The sequence below is a fragment of the Siniperca chuatsi genome, linkage group LG20 (genome assembly GCF_020085105.1).
Source record: "Siniperca chuatsi isolate FFG_IHB_CAS linkage group LG20, ASM2008510v1, whole genome shotgun sequence".
NCBI classification, from domain to species: domain Eukaryota; kingdom Metazoa; phylum Chordata; class Actinopteri; order Centrarchiformes; family Sinipercidae; genus Siniperca; species Siniperca chuatsi.
Window position 1 is genome coordinate 20,294,069 of NC_058061.1, and position 12,423 is coordinate 20,306,491.

Here is a 12,423-nt window from a genome sequence, read left to right on the forward strand (position 1 = left end):
CATTGTGGCCAAATGTGACAATTATTATTATTATTGACATATTGAATTTCCCTTCATTCTCATTCTTAAAACTTGGTGCTGGGTCCCTTGAAAGGCGCTATATAAAGACAGTGAACTGACACACACAGCAATATGTACCTAAAGTTAGTTAACATTAGCCACCATAAACTATACCAAACCGAGTAAGGCTGCAGCACCAAAACCACTGAGTGTACTGAACTTAGCAAAGGTGCGTTTTATTACTCACAAATTCAACATTTCATTTGTCATAGGAAAAATGGTTTATCTTGTCTTTCAAATGTTATATGGTCTGACTAACATAGACGTAAAAGGCAAGTATATGCATTTGTTTTTTAAGAGAGAAGGGGACATTTCTGGACCTGGAATTTAAACTCATTTTTGCCACCCAAATTTAGGCAGAGCAACATCTTTTTGTATTAAGTATTCTTACTAACCCCACAAACTGCAGCCTGCAATATGGCATCAAAACCTCCTTCGGGAGCGTCCAGGTTGCCAGATATTCTCTCCTTCTGGAGCTCACTGGTGAAGAAATCCAAGTTTTTGGTCAGCTTGATGACGTTTTGGAAAGAGAACGGAGGGTCACTGTTGGGCCACGGCTGAGCAAGTCTGAGAAGGTGGAAGGAGGATGGACACAAGAGAAGAGAGAAAGAGGGAATGACATTCCGATTTCACTACTGTATGTATGTGCTTAGCTTTCTCCAATGTGTTCACGTAACATTTTCTCTCTTACTTGGAGGGTCTCATGTCAGTCTGGGGCTCGATCACTTTGTCCACAAACTTTCCAAACCCAATGGTGTAGTCTTCTGACAGCTTCTCTACCAGTGAAGCTACAGAAAATACATTAACCATCAGTATTACCACGGCAACTTACTCGACAGTCATTGCAACACTTTAGCCAATACGAAGATGCTCACCCAGCTCTTTGCCCATCTTCTTCAAGTTGTCCAAATCATCAGCCATGGAGTTGGAGAAGTCCATAAGAATATAAAGGTCCAGAGGGCCTTTGGTTGGAGCAAACACCTCCACATCCACCATCTTCTCCTCTCCTGGCAGAAAGGTCATGCTCATCTGCTGCGGAGACACTTGAGACTGCTGTTCCCTAATGTTGATTTGTTGCTTCTGAGCATCGAGAGGGGCAAAAAAACAAAAACAAAGGGAAAGATAAGATTTCATACTTTTTTAATTGGAACAACAACATAAATGTAAGACTAAAGAATGGTGGAATGGTTGGAAGAGAAAGAGTGATGAATACTTACTCTTTCTATCTGCATACTGCTTTGAGCTGTGATAATAGCCGCAGCACCGCAGCCATGGGCAAGTATGTTCTCTTTCAGGTCACAGCGAGGGCCATTAAAGGTCTGAGGGAACAGGAGGTTTGATTAGTGAGTTCTGCTTTCTTTACATTAACTTGCAGAGTCTTCATATAACAATCATTTGTGTTTTATGCAATCATACATTGAGCCTGAAGATTAATTCTACACCTTAGAAATGGAAGCAAACTCCATCTGCTGATGAGGAACAGGAGATGCGGCTGAAAGCTCCTAATAAAGCTTGTGAGTCAAGATTGTTTTTGTATTATTCACTATGTGACTGAAGTTTCATACCCAGGATACGCTATGAGAACTGAGCCATCTCCATGATAACTGAGCAAATTGTATCCTCTGATGAAGACCATGACATGCGGCTGAAAGCTCCACAAAAAGGATAGTAAGTTGACATTAAGTTAAGAATTTTTTTTTGTCAAATTATAAATCAGAATTTGTCTTGCTTTATTATTTTAGAAAATTTTAGATGTTAAAACATTTTATAAAGCAAATCATTTAGAATTTTTGGATTTGGAAAAAAAAAGTTTTCTGGACTGAATGCACTCCCTGCTGTACACGTTAGCAGATTGCAAAAGGGCAAAGTACTTTGCTACCATCCAAGACTCAAAATACTTATCAAGCACATGTTATGCTAAAAAGGGCAGCATTTCTCCCTGAGGTTTGCCACAGCCCTAATGATTTATTTCAGGATTGACAGTCAGTCATTTCTGTCAATCCAGTACTTTCATACTCCTGTTGTTTTCTGCTCTTACCTCATCAGAGCAGTAGGCGCAGCCATTCCCAGACTGCAGGCATTTTGAGCAGGTCATGGCCCTAGAAGCAAAGCAGTAGTTCTCTGTGGGGGGAGAGGCAACTAAGTGAGAATCAAACTCATGAGACATAGCTAGAATACCGAGAGTAACACTAAACAGACACACACAACATCTTATGCTCTCCTGATAGTGTTCCAAATGAAACCAAGGCGCAAAACAAAAGCTTCCTAACAGTGATACAGCAATAAACAAAAATGTCAATAAAATAAATATATAAAAAAGCCCTGGTCTTTGTGAGATAAATCTTCAAAAATACAAAAAACTATATACACTATAGCCATCAGTAATATTTTACTGTATGCCATACACACATCTGTCTAAAAAAGTGGGTTAACTGAGCTTTAACTTTATTAAGTTTAGGGTTAACTATTATCTAATTATTATTAAAATTATTAATGAATTTGTCAGTTATATTTTTGATTAATCAATTAATCATTTAGTTGATATAAAGACAGAAATTAGTGAAAAAATTGTTTCACATCTTCAATAGTGAAAACCCCCAAAATATTGAATGTTTAACGATACAAAACAGTGAAAATCAACAAATCTCTACGTTTCAGAGGCTTGACTCAGTGACTGTTAGGAAATGTTGCTTGATAAATTACTTAAATAATTGTTGACTCACTTAGGCCTACTGTCAATCAGCTAATTGAGTATTTAACTTGTTGTTTCATCACTAATCAAGTTCAATATGGCTACACCTCTGTTTCACAAATACAGTTACCCACTCAGTATTTAGCTAAAATGTCAAACTGCCTCTTAACATTGAAGAGAAGTCTCTAAAACTAAAAATATGGTACAACGTTGATAGCCAACTATTCTATTTAGGCTTCTACTTGCACACAAAATAACATGTCAATAAATTACTTGTAGTGAAATAAAATCATGAGTTATGACTCTGGGCGTCCTAACCTTCAGCATAACAGCAGGTCAACAGGACGGCTAGAAGCCCGAGCCCCACTGAGAGATGTAATGTCCATCTCCCCATCTCCTTCCTGCAACAGAAACACAAAATACATTCATATGCACATGTACAATACAGCTAAACTCCACTGTTACAGAGAGAGAGAGGAAAAAGGCAGAGGGAAAAACTTGTATCCCCTGGTGTAACTTGAACCACCTGTAACAGGCTCAGACACTCCCCTTACCTTACCTTACTTCAGTTTGTGAAAAGAGCTGTTAACTGAGAGTGGTTCAAAACAGAAGGACACTCTGTACTTTCAGAAAATAACAGAATAAGCAGACGTTAACATTTTTCCTCTTGAAAAAATAACTGAATCCTATTCTCAAGAGAACATAAAACATTCTTTTTATACCTGAATATAGGCATAAATAGTGACCTACATCCATTTAAAGGGTCTGTTCACCCAAATTAGATTTCCTCACTCACCTCTGGTGGTGTCTAGCCATGCAGATAGTTTTGGTGTTCAAGTTTTGAGATTTCTATGTCTGAGATGTCTGCCTACACTCCAATACAATGGAAGTAAATAGAAATGTAACTGTCCAATGAAAACACTATCAACAGTTTTCTTTGAACTACATTCTACAGAAGAAGTAGTCACTTTGAAAACTGTGTGATTGTGGAAACAGATGTTGGCATGGAATATTTTGAATGTGATTCACTAGTGTTTTGAGCACCACATACGAAATTCCATTCACCTCCATTATATTGCGGTGGAAGCAGAAATCTCAAAGATAGATATCTCAAAACCTGGGAAAATAAAATGGTTAGATACCTCAGATTTTCTTTGGGTGAAACAACCCTTTATTTAAAATGAGCATGCTTTTTATACCTGGAAATAGGTGGCTAAGTAATGCCTTCCATATAGTTTTAAATTGGTGTACCATCTGCTATTCTCATATAGCCAGGTATACTATAAAGAGCCAGTTTAGGCATGATAAAATGTGATAGAGGAATTACAACAGGAAGGGACCAATACAGGGTGGGACCTGGAAAATATGGTATCCTGCATCCTGTGTAGACTCTTCACAATAAAACCCCTTTATAATTTTATGCTGGAATCTTGGACAGAGAACAATCTGATACACAGGAAGCCACAAAAACGATCTCCACTAAAGACAGGAGGGGGAGAGTGAACAAAGGGCACTATGTGGCATGAACTGTCTCAGTAATTGTCTCAGTGGGCAGATAAGTGATTACTGTACGTGCCACCACAGTGCACAAAAAAAAAAAAAGATGTTTTGTGCTCTGAAGATTTACAACTCCAAGAAGGAATTTCTCCTTGAGGCGAGAGAATGACCTGTCCAAGTTAAAAACACAGGCTGAAAACACATGGGAAAGGCACCTTCGCACCTCGCTGTGAACTTGAGCTGACTACAGGTGTGTGTGCATGTGTGTGTGTGAATTCATGCCATAAGGTGTCATATAAATCACTGACTGAGATGGGTCAGGGAAAAAACAGAACAGACCAGCTCCTATCCTCCAAAACCTGACCGTTAGTCACAGAATATAGTAGAGAAAAAGCACTGTGTTTTTCCTCCTTCTCAAAGGCACGCAGGCGTTTATGACACTCACAATCAACTGGGAGACACAAATTACAGCTTTCAAGAGACAGAAAATAGAACTGAGTCATTCGTGCTGCTATTTCTTTAGTCTGAATGACTGTGTGTCACAAAAAAGAAGGGACATTTTTCCTGAGTTCAAAGCGTAGTTGTTGTCTCATGCCTGCCAGGTGACCATACCACCGCTGGGTGTGGATCATCAGTAAGGGGTGGGGGTCTAGAGTAGCAGGTTTAGGGGTCATGCTCGGGGACCTGCCCTTGACAGTAAGCTAAATCACAACTACACACACCAGGAAAATCCCAGCCTTTAAAGCTGATCACTGCATTCCACCTTAAAAACCCAAATAACACAAAGCAAACTCAGACAGCAGGTCTGAATGTCTGAAACTGGACGACAGCAAACTTGCACATATAAACGCTGAGAATTCTCTCTGTACTGTTTGTTCTGATCCACTTTCTTTCACCTGCGTTGCATTGTAGGCTGTGCTTTGATGTGGGCGGTCATGCAGAAAATACAAAAAAAAAACATTCAAGAGAAAATGACCACCAAGCTAAATTCATGTCCAGAGCTTCAGTCTTACATGCGATTCTAAAACCACATGGTAAGATATCAAGTTACATAACGCACCCTTTACAGCCATTCACCTTCGGTACATTCAGTACATTTTGCAAGGCTGAGAAGAACACGTTTAAGGTGAAGGGCATTGTAAACAATGGAGTCATTGGGAAATTTATGACTGGATAAAAAGAGATTACTGATCAAACAAACCTCTTATTGCGCTCTTGCCCAGTCCAAGTCCAAAAGTCCAACAAAAATAAGAAAAAAACTAATTCCTTTTTGCTTTGTTTGACCCAAGAGTTTGGGAGTTAAGTTTTTATCCACCTGTAAAAAGAAAGAAGAATTTCTTCAAGCCCTCGTGTCCAAGTCCAAAGTTCCAAAAAGAAGAGATGGACACACTTCCAATTTTCTTTTCTGTCTTTTTGTTCCTTCCTGTACAGTCCAGTCTGGTCAAATATTGACTTATTTGCCCTGAAACTCAGCTGAGTCGAGTGTGTGTGTGTCTCTGCATGTGTGCAAGAGTTTTTAAGTGTGTACAGCAGAGAGATATGAGAGAGAGTGAGACTCAAAGCAACTGAGCGAATAAGACTGTGTGTGCTGTGACTTGATCCCTCCTTTAGCTTATGCATGCACACACAAACACCCACGCGCACACACACACACCTTCACACACACTCTCCCTTCCCTATCCAGGTGAGTAGCTGTGACGGAGAGGGTTAACTCCCTTCCTGTACCTCTATCTCTTCCCCACCCTGTTAGAAATTAAAAGCTCCACACCTCTGTGTGTCAGGGCCCCCTCCTTGCTGCATTCCACCCCAACAGGAGTTCACCTGTGTGGGCTTGAGACTGGGGATCCAGGCCCCTCCTTCCACGGCCTCCTCCCAGGCTCTTGGGAGTGGCACACAGAGCAGAACACTGCCTGCAGGCTATGGGAAACGGCTTTGTGACTCTTGTGTTTACACAATCGCATGCTCATACTAACGGGCACATTTTCTACTTGTCAAATATTTGATATGAACATTATGATTGCCACACATCTTTCCTCCCATTCCTGGAGATGAAGCCACTTCCTTCGCTCTGTAGAAGATGTAACGTACCAGTATGGGAATCTGCATTCCCGAGCAGAGGGCCCGGATGGGGCAGTGACCCTGACACTCAATCCTAGTGCTCATTGTGTTTAATTGTGTTTCCCAAACTGTAAGCCCTAAACCAGCATTCTTTCTTCTTAATCACATTTGTTTCAACAGAGTTTACTGTTGAATCATGTGTGGTTTCCCTCTGGCATTGATAACTGCTATTGTGAAACCTCCTATTGGAACAGTCTAAAGCCAATTTGATATTTTTTTGTTTTAAAGTAAAAGCACAGGAAAAACAATTTGCTGTATGTCAGATTTTTTTTTTTAAATTTGCTTCAGTGCTCACCACAGCACAAAGAAAACTGATAGTGAATGATTAACCCAATTTTGGTATATTTTGCGTGCCTTTGATGAAATCGACTACAATCTGTATACTACGAAGACGTTCTGGCCTTCCTGACAGAGGGTTTTGTCTCCTTGATACTCATAGTTAGGAAATTAACAAAACACAGGTTGTAATTATTGCACGAAATCGAGTTATAACTCCTCCTCTTTTAATTAGTAATTAGTCTGTCTTATCTAAGTTTATATTGTACTCACATGGTACATATTCCTTAATAAAGTTATATTTAATCAAATTAACACAAACTAATTTACACATAGGACACCTGGGGAAAGTACTGGTTGGTTTCTGGGTCTCAGCGTACATACACAATGCACAGAGGGCCAGAGGTAGTGAGGGTTGAGAGAGGCTCAAGAGAAAACGTCTGCCCAAAGGCCTCCTAACATGTTTTTTCAGGCCATGGCCCTGAGACTGCTGTAATACTCTCTGTTCTGATTAGGGCTGCAACTAACGATAATTTTCATTATCAATTAATCGTTTTGTCTGTAAAATGTCAGAAAATAGTGACAAATGCCCGTTAGAATTTTCAGCACAACATAACGGATTCAAATGTGTTTTTTTTTGCCTGACCAACAGTCCATAACCCAAAGATATTCAGTTTACTATCATGTATGTCAAAGAAAAGCATTAAATCCTTACAGTACATATTACGTATACAGAATACGAATTTTTGCTTATTTGATTATCAAAATAGTTGCTGATTAATTTTCTGTCAATTGACTAATCAATTAAACCTATTTTCAAGTTCCATCATCTCTCTTTTAATCACTTAATGAATTATTACCTTTTACATCGCTACATTCCTTCAAAACCCGCCTTTTAATTCCTCCTCCGGACCAGGAATCTGTAGACGTTGGTTTAGGTCAGGACTCGCATAAATTATCAGACTGATTTTAATTAGTTTCACATTAGTTTCCTCTAGGTAATCACCTTTTTAAATCTACCCTGTAACCCTTTTATCATTACCTTAATCTATTTGTTTTAATTTGTTGATACATTTCTTTGTGTTGCATTCTTGCCTGATAGGTGCAGTTTTAATAGAACTGTATTTGACGTAGGATAATATTTAGAAGAAAGCAGTAGGAGTTCCAGAGAGGGCCAGTGTCAGCATGAGCGGTATTATGTTTATTTCTGTGGAAAAGGCCTTTCCTCTTGGCTCCAGCAGACCACACATCAGGTTATTCTCAATCACTGTCACTGTACTTCGCCTCGTCACACACCTTATTACTGGACTCACACCAGAACCCATGGTGAACCTGTGACACACATCTAGGATTCAAGGAGTTAATATGACTCAGAGGAGAAAGCGGCCTTTTCCTCTTGTACATACCACAGGCAATCTACATACACAGTCACGCTCCTAGCAACCAGATCTGGTTTGACACAATGGCTAACTTCTCTCGAGGGGAACAAAATCTCTGCAGAAACAACTCGTCTCTTGGCTGACACTTTAGCAGTGATGCCAGTTTAAACAGCCCTTTCACATGGTGGAGGAGGAGCTGGAAGGGAGTGGCCCACCTACTGTATCATTTTTGTACAAGGGTTTCCTGAGTTCAAGAAATAAAGCACTTTGCATGCTTGATTTGAGCTTTCAGTAAACATAGGTAATGACTCCCAGCGGTTAATGTGAGCAATATGGGAAGCTGCACAGTTGTATGTCTAGTGTAAATGTGGAAACGAGAATAAACAGTGAAACATTGTAAGGCAGAAATATTGAATCTACATTGCTGCCTGACACTGAAACCAAACTGAAAGCGCTCATTATGTTTAATGTTGAATAAATGTGACATGACTGACACTAGTTGATTTTGACATATTGAAACAATGTTACACTAATTAACTACAAGAAACCAGACCTTTCCATGACATTTCCTTTATGTATACAACATAAAGATACATGTACATGATATTGTTCTCAAGATAAACTGCAAGAAAACTTTAGCAACTTTGGAATTTTTATGAAACTATACAGATCAAATATAGAACGTAGAAATATAATGTCACAGCATGTCGTGCAAATTAAACAGTGAATGAAATACTTTTAGAACATACAATATTAATGCAATCACCTCACTGATTTCACACTTGTAGAATTTTTTTTCGCTTCTCTGAATCGCTGAAGTCTAAGTACAGTCCTGAGAGGGAAAAAATAAAAAAAAGACAGATTAAAGAAAAGTGCATAAGTGCATTCACATCACTGAATACAGTCACTATTCAGGTGTTCAGGTGTCAGCATGGATCACTTAAATTTCAAATGGGGCCTAGTCATGCCCATGACGTACCATTACTGGCAGGTTGCGGGGAACCATAAGGAGTGGTACTGGCCTGAAGTGGATTCCTGCATCCCTATGAATACACATAATTGTATTTATACAACATCAAATGACACTGCGTTGCAGACTAACAATTACATTTTAAGCAGCTCTCCACAATACAATATTGTGAAACGTTTATTTTTCCCTAAAATTTGTTTCACACACCATCATTAAGCTCCCAGAAGTCTCCAAGGAGGTGTCAGCACACAGCTTGGATTGTAGATGCTGTTAACATGAATTCTGAAAAGAAACCCGCAGAAAGTTTCCCTTTAACTGAAAAGGAAATAAATCATTAATGTTCTTTTGATAGACAATCATCCATTTGTATCCCTCAGGTTAGCATACGAATATAACAGTGTAAAAACAGAAGTACATCATTTTACCAGTTTGAACACAACCAGGTGACATTTAATAGTACAACTGACTGCAGTAGGTTTGAGTTTAAGTTTGTGCAAACCTAGCAAACATATCTGTCACTCAGCATAAACGAGGCTATATTAAACCTTACATTACTTGGTTGTAATTTAAGATGAAGCGTGAGAGGGAAAATGAGACACCTATTTCAACATCAGGCATGCTAATAGCTAGCCTAATGCTAGCTGGCATCATTTTTTTGCCGCAAATACGACCACATTGCAATAGTTCATTTAACAACCATTTACAACCATTTGCAACCTGTAAAGACAGTAAGATAATGGAATGCACTTGTTCAGATGTTTGCTACAAAAAAGTTGACCTCACATTTTCTGTAGGTAAAAGATAAAAAAAATTGCTACTTACGTCTTTCTCCACAGGTTGGTGAGAGGTGAAGAGAACATATATATAGAATATAAATTATGCATCACCATGAAGAAGTGCTTTATTTAAAATAAATGTGTCCCACACACCCCTAAAATTGTTCTTGCCCAGTCCTCTATCTCCATCTAATTTAAAATATTTTTGTGGGAAAGTTGAGACAGCAATGATTAAATTTCAATGTTGAAAACACGGCCCTTATACAACATACAACATTTCAACATGCGACTGCTGTAAAAATGTTGATTTAAAGGTGAATTTTCAACCTCAGCCATACAGCAACCTTTCTGACCAGAACTCAGTGTTGAATGAAAAACTTTTGCTGTGACATCAGTGCATGTCAAGAATCCCCAAGACAACATACATGAGACCACAGGGGTCTCTTTGATTTACCTCCTCACTGTACCAAATAACCCCATTAAAACATTTAGTTAGAGATCATTTCTTTACTCAACAAAACTGTTACTGTCTGCTCAGGAGAAACTTTTTAATGCAGAAAGTGAAATTAAATTGTTCACTGACCACCTGGAACACATACTTTACATGCATTACACTAAGGACCAATCGCAGCTTATCTCATAAACTATATGTCCATTGCAAGCATGCAAATTATGGCTTAAGACGTTACTTACTGTGAACAAGATGCTGTTGTGGTGAACTAGACTCATCAGCAGAAAAGACAGAGTGCAGGCGGTTGGGAAACCAAAACAATCCCCTCAAAAAAACAGTAGAAATTATGGATTTTGGAGTTTTTGGATACAGAGGGAATGCCCGACAAGAATGTCTCCACTTGCAGCTCCCCTTTGCGCCCTTCAAACCGAGTCCAGTCTGTGCCCAACTCCTCGCCAATTTACATGACAAAAACTGCTCTTTTTGGATCAGTGACTTCATTCAGAGCTTATAATGGCGTCTCCCTCCCCCCCCCAATAAATCTGCTAGTGATGTAGACTACAGCAAAGAGGACTCCGGCGACATTTCAGTGTGAAAAGTGAATTTAGTATTCAGACAGTGTTGCATATGAGAATAATTATGAAAACACGACAGTAACCTTGTATTTAACAAGGAGATAGAATGATATGCTAACTATTTCTAGCTTTAATTAGCAATATGATAACAAAAAAGGGGGACAAGGACGATGTAAAGTTTTTATCAAGTTGACCTACCTAGTTACCACAAGGGTTAACAATGCCATAGGCTCAACAGACTCAATATCTTAATATTTTAAACATATTTCTCATAAGTCTTGCGTAAACACCTACTGAGTCAAATCTGCGTGGATGGAGAGTTTGTTGAGGGGAAAGTTGTGACCTGTTCAGTACAAGCTGTACTTTGGGTGTGTCTCGCGGCCTCACGCGCAAAGTGTGCGCGCGCTCCCGCGACTTCACGCACACCTGCAGTGATACGGATCTCTTAAAGGTGAATCACATTCCTACAGGGCCATCCCGTGTGTGTGTGTGGGGGGGGTGTACACAGCACTGAGTTCACACCCGTTATCGGACCTTATGGTACTTTTTGTATGATATTTCTGTCGCAGGTATTCCACTCCACAATTTGAAGGGGAGAAGGGGAATGTTCATCTTGTAAAAAATTAGCTTAAAAGTATTCTGCACAGCTGAGTCAAAGCATTAATCTAGTGTTTTGGGTTTGGTACAGTTTTATAGTTGTATATAGGCTAACTGAATGTGCGAAGTAAATCTAAGTTCAGTGTACAGCTTTCCCTTGCAGTGTTCAAAGTACCAGAACTACATGCAGCCCTTTCATCTTCACATGGTTGTATTTATATATGAATAGCCTATTTCATAACTCCACAGCAATGCAACCAGCCCGGCATTAACAATTTTATAGAGAGAATCCATACTTTACTTTTTTTAATTGTCAGTAATCAATCGCATATGTTGAAGGAACCAAATAATAGGCAGCACACTCTGACTGGCATTGTATTTTCTTCATCCTCAATCATTCAAGCTGGGAGACTTTTTAAGAGACCTTTAAGTGTATTAGATTTTTTGCTTAGTACTTCCTGTGCGCACCGACGTGATAGTGAGCTGCTGTAACAAAAGAGTTTCCCCTCGGGGATCAATAAAGTATTTCTGATTCTGATTTTATTCTGCACTGAGGGTCTGTGGAACTAAAGTGGAACCAAATGTGAATGCCACCTAAGCATAACGTGTCAGACAGATGTCTTGAAGCAGTATTTGAATTCCAGGCTCTGCAGAAACATGTTGCGATAAAAGAATAACATCAACATTTATTCATCTACTGGAAACGCATGACTACTGTAATGGCTCAGTGGCCACATTTGTGTATGAATCAAGTGAATGTCATAAATGACTCAGGACTATGCCACAATCTGTTCTCTAAACCTCTGCTAACTCTGTAGGTCCAGCATCACACCCAGATCTCACTAGGGATTTGGGTCATTGTCTGTGACCTTCTTCATCCTCTTAATAGACCGAAGTTAAAAAAAAATATGAACTGAGTTTTTTTTTTTTTTTTGAAAATCTAATAATTCTTCCATTTGACATCAAAGTTTTGGGTTAGGTTTAGATAAATACAATTAGAACATAAGAAAGTCATCTTGGCATATTTTCAGT

General features: G+C 39.1%; 1 protein-coding gene across 5 annotated transcripts in view; it reads right to left on the reverse strand.

Moving 5' to 3' along the window:
- Positions 1–11,120, reverse strand: part of itgb4 (integrin, beta 4) — a 31,267-nt gene extending 20,147 nt beyond the window's left edge. Inside the window, exons 1-10 of one of the 5 annotated variants that reach the window (XM_044179375.1) lie at positions 10,462–10,703; positions 9,200–9,274; positions 9,002–9,065; positions 8,789–8,854; positions 3,071–3,153; positions 2,099–2,181; positions 1,278–1,379; positions 936–1,140; positions 752–848; positions 456–627 (exon numbers count right to left, since the gene is read on the reverse strand). In XM_044179375.1, coding sequence (XP_044035310.1) covers positions 456–627; positions 752–848; positions 936–1,140; positions 1,278–1,379; positions 2,099–2,181; positions 3,071–3,146 — 735 coding nt within the window. In that variant the 5' untranslated portion in view covers positions 3,147–3,153; positions 8,789–8,854; positions 9,002–9,065; positions 9,200–9,274; positions 10,462–10,703. Of the gene's footprint in view, positions 1–455; positions 628–751; positions 849–935; positions 1,141–1,277; positions 1,380–2,098; positions 2,182–3,070; positions 3,154–5,450; positions 5,906–8,788; positions 8,855–9,001; positions 9,066–9,199; positions 9,275–10,461; positions 10,704–11,088 lie in introns of those variants that run through there. The other 4 variants (XM_044179377.1, XM_044179376.1, XM_044179378.1 and 1 more) reach the window with 4 other exon arrangements.
- Positions 11,121–12,423: the final 1,303 nt, after the last annotated feature.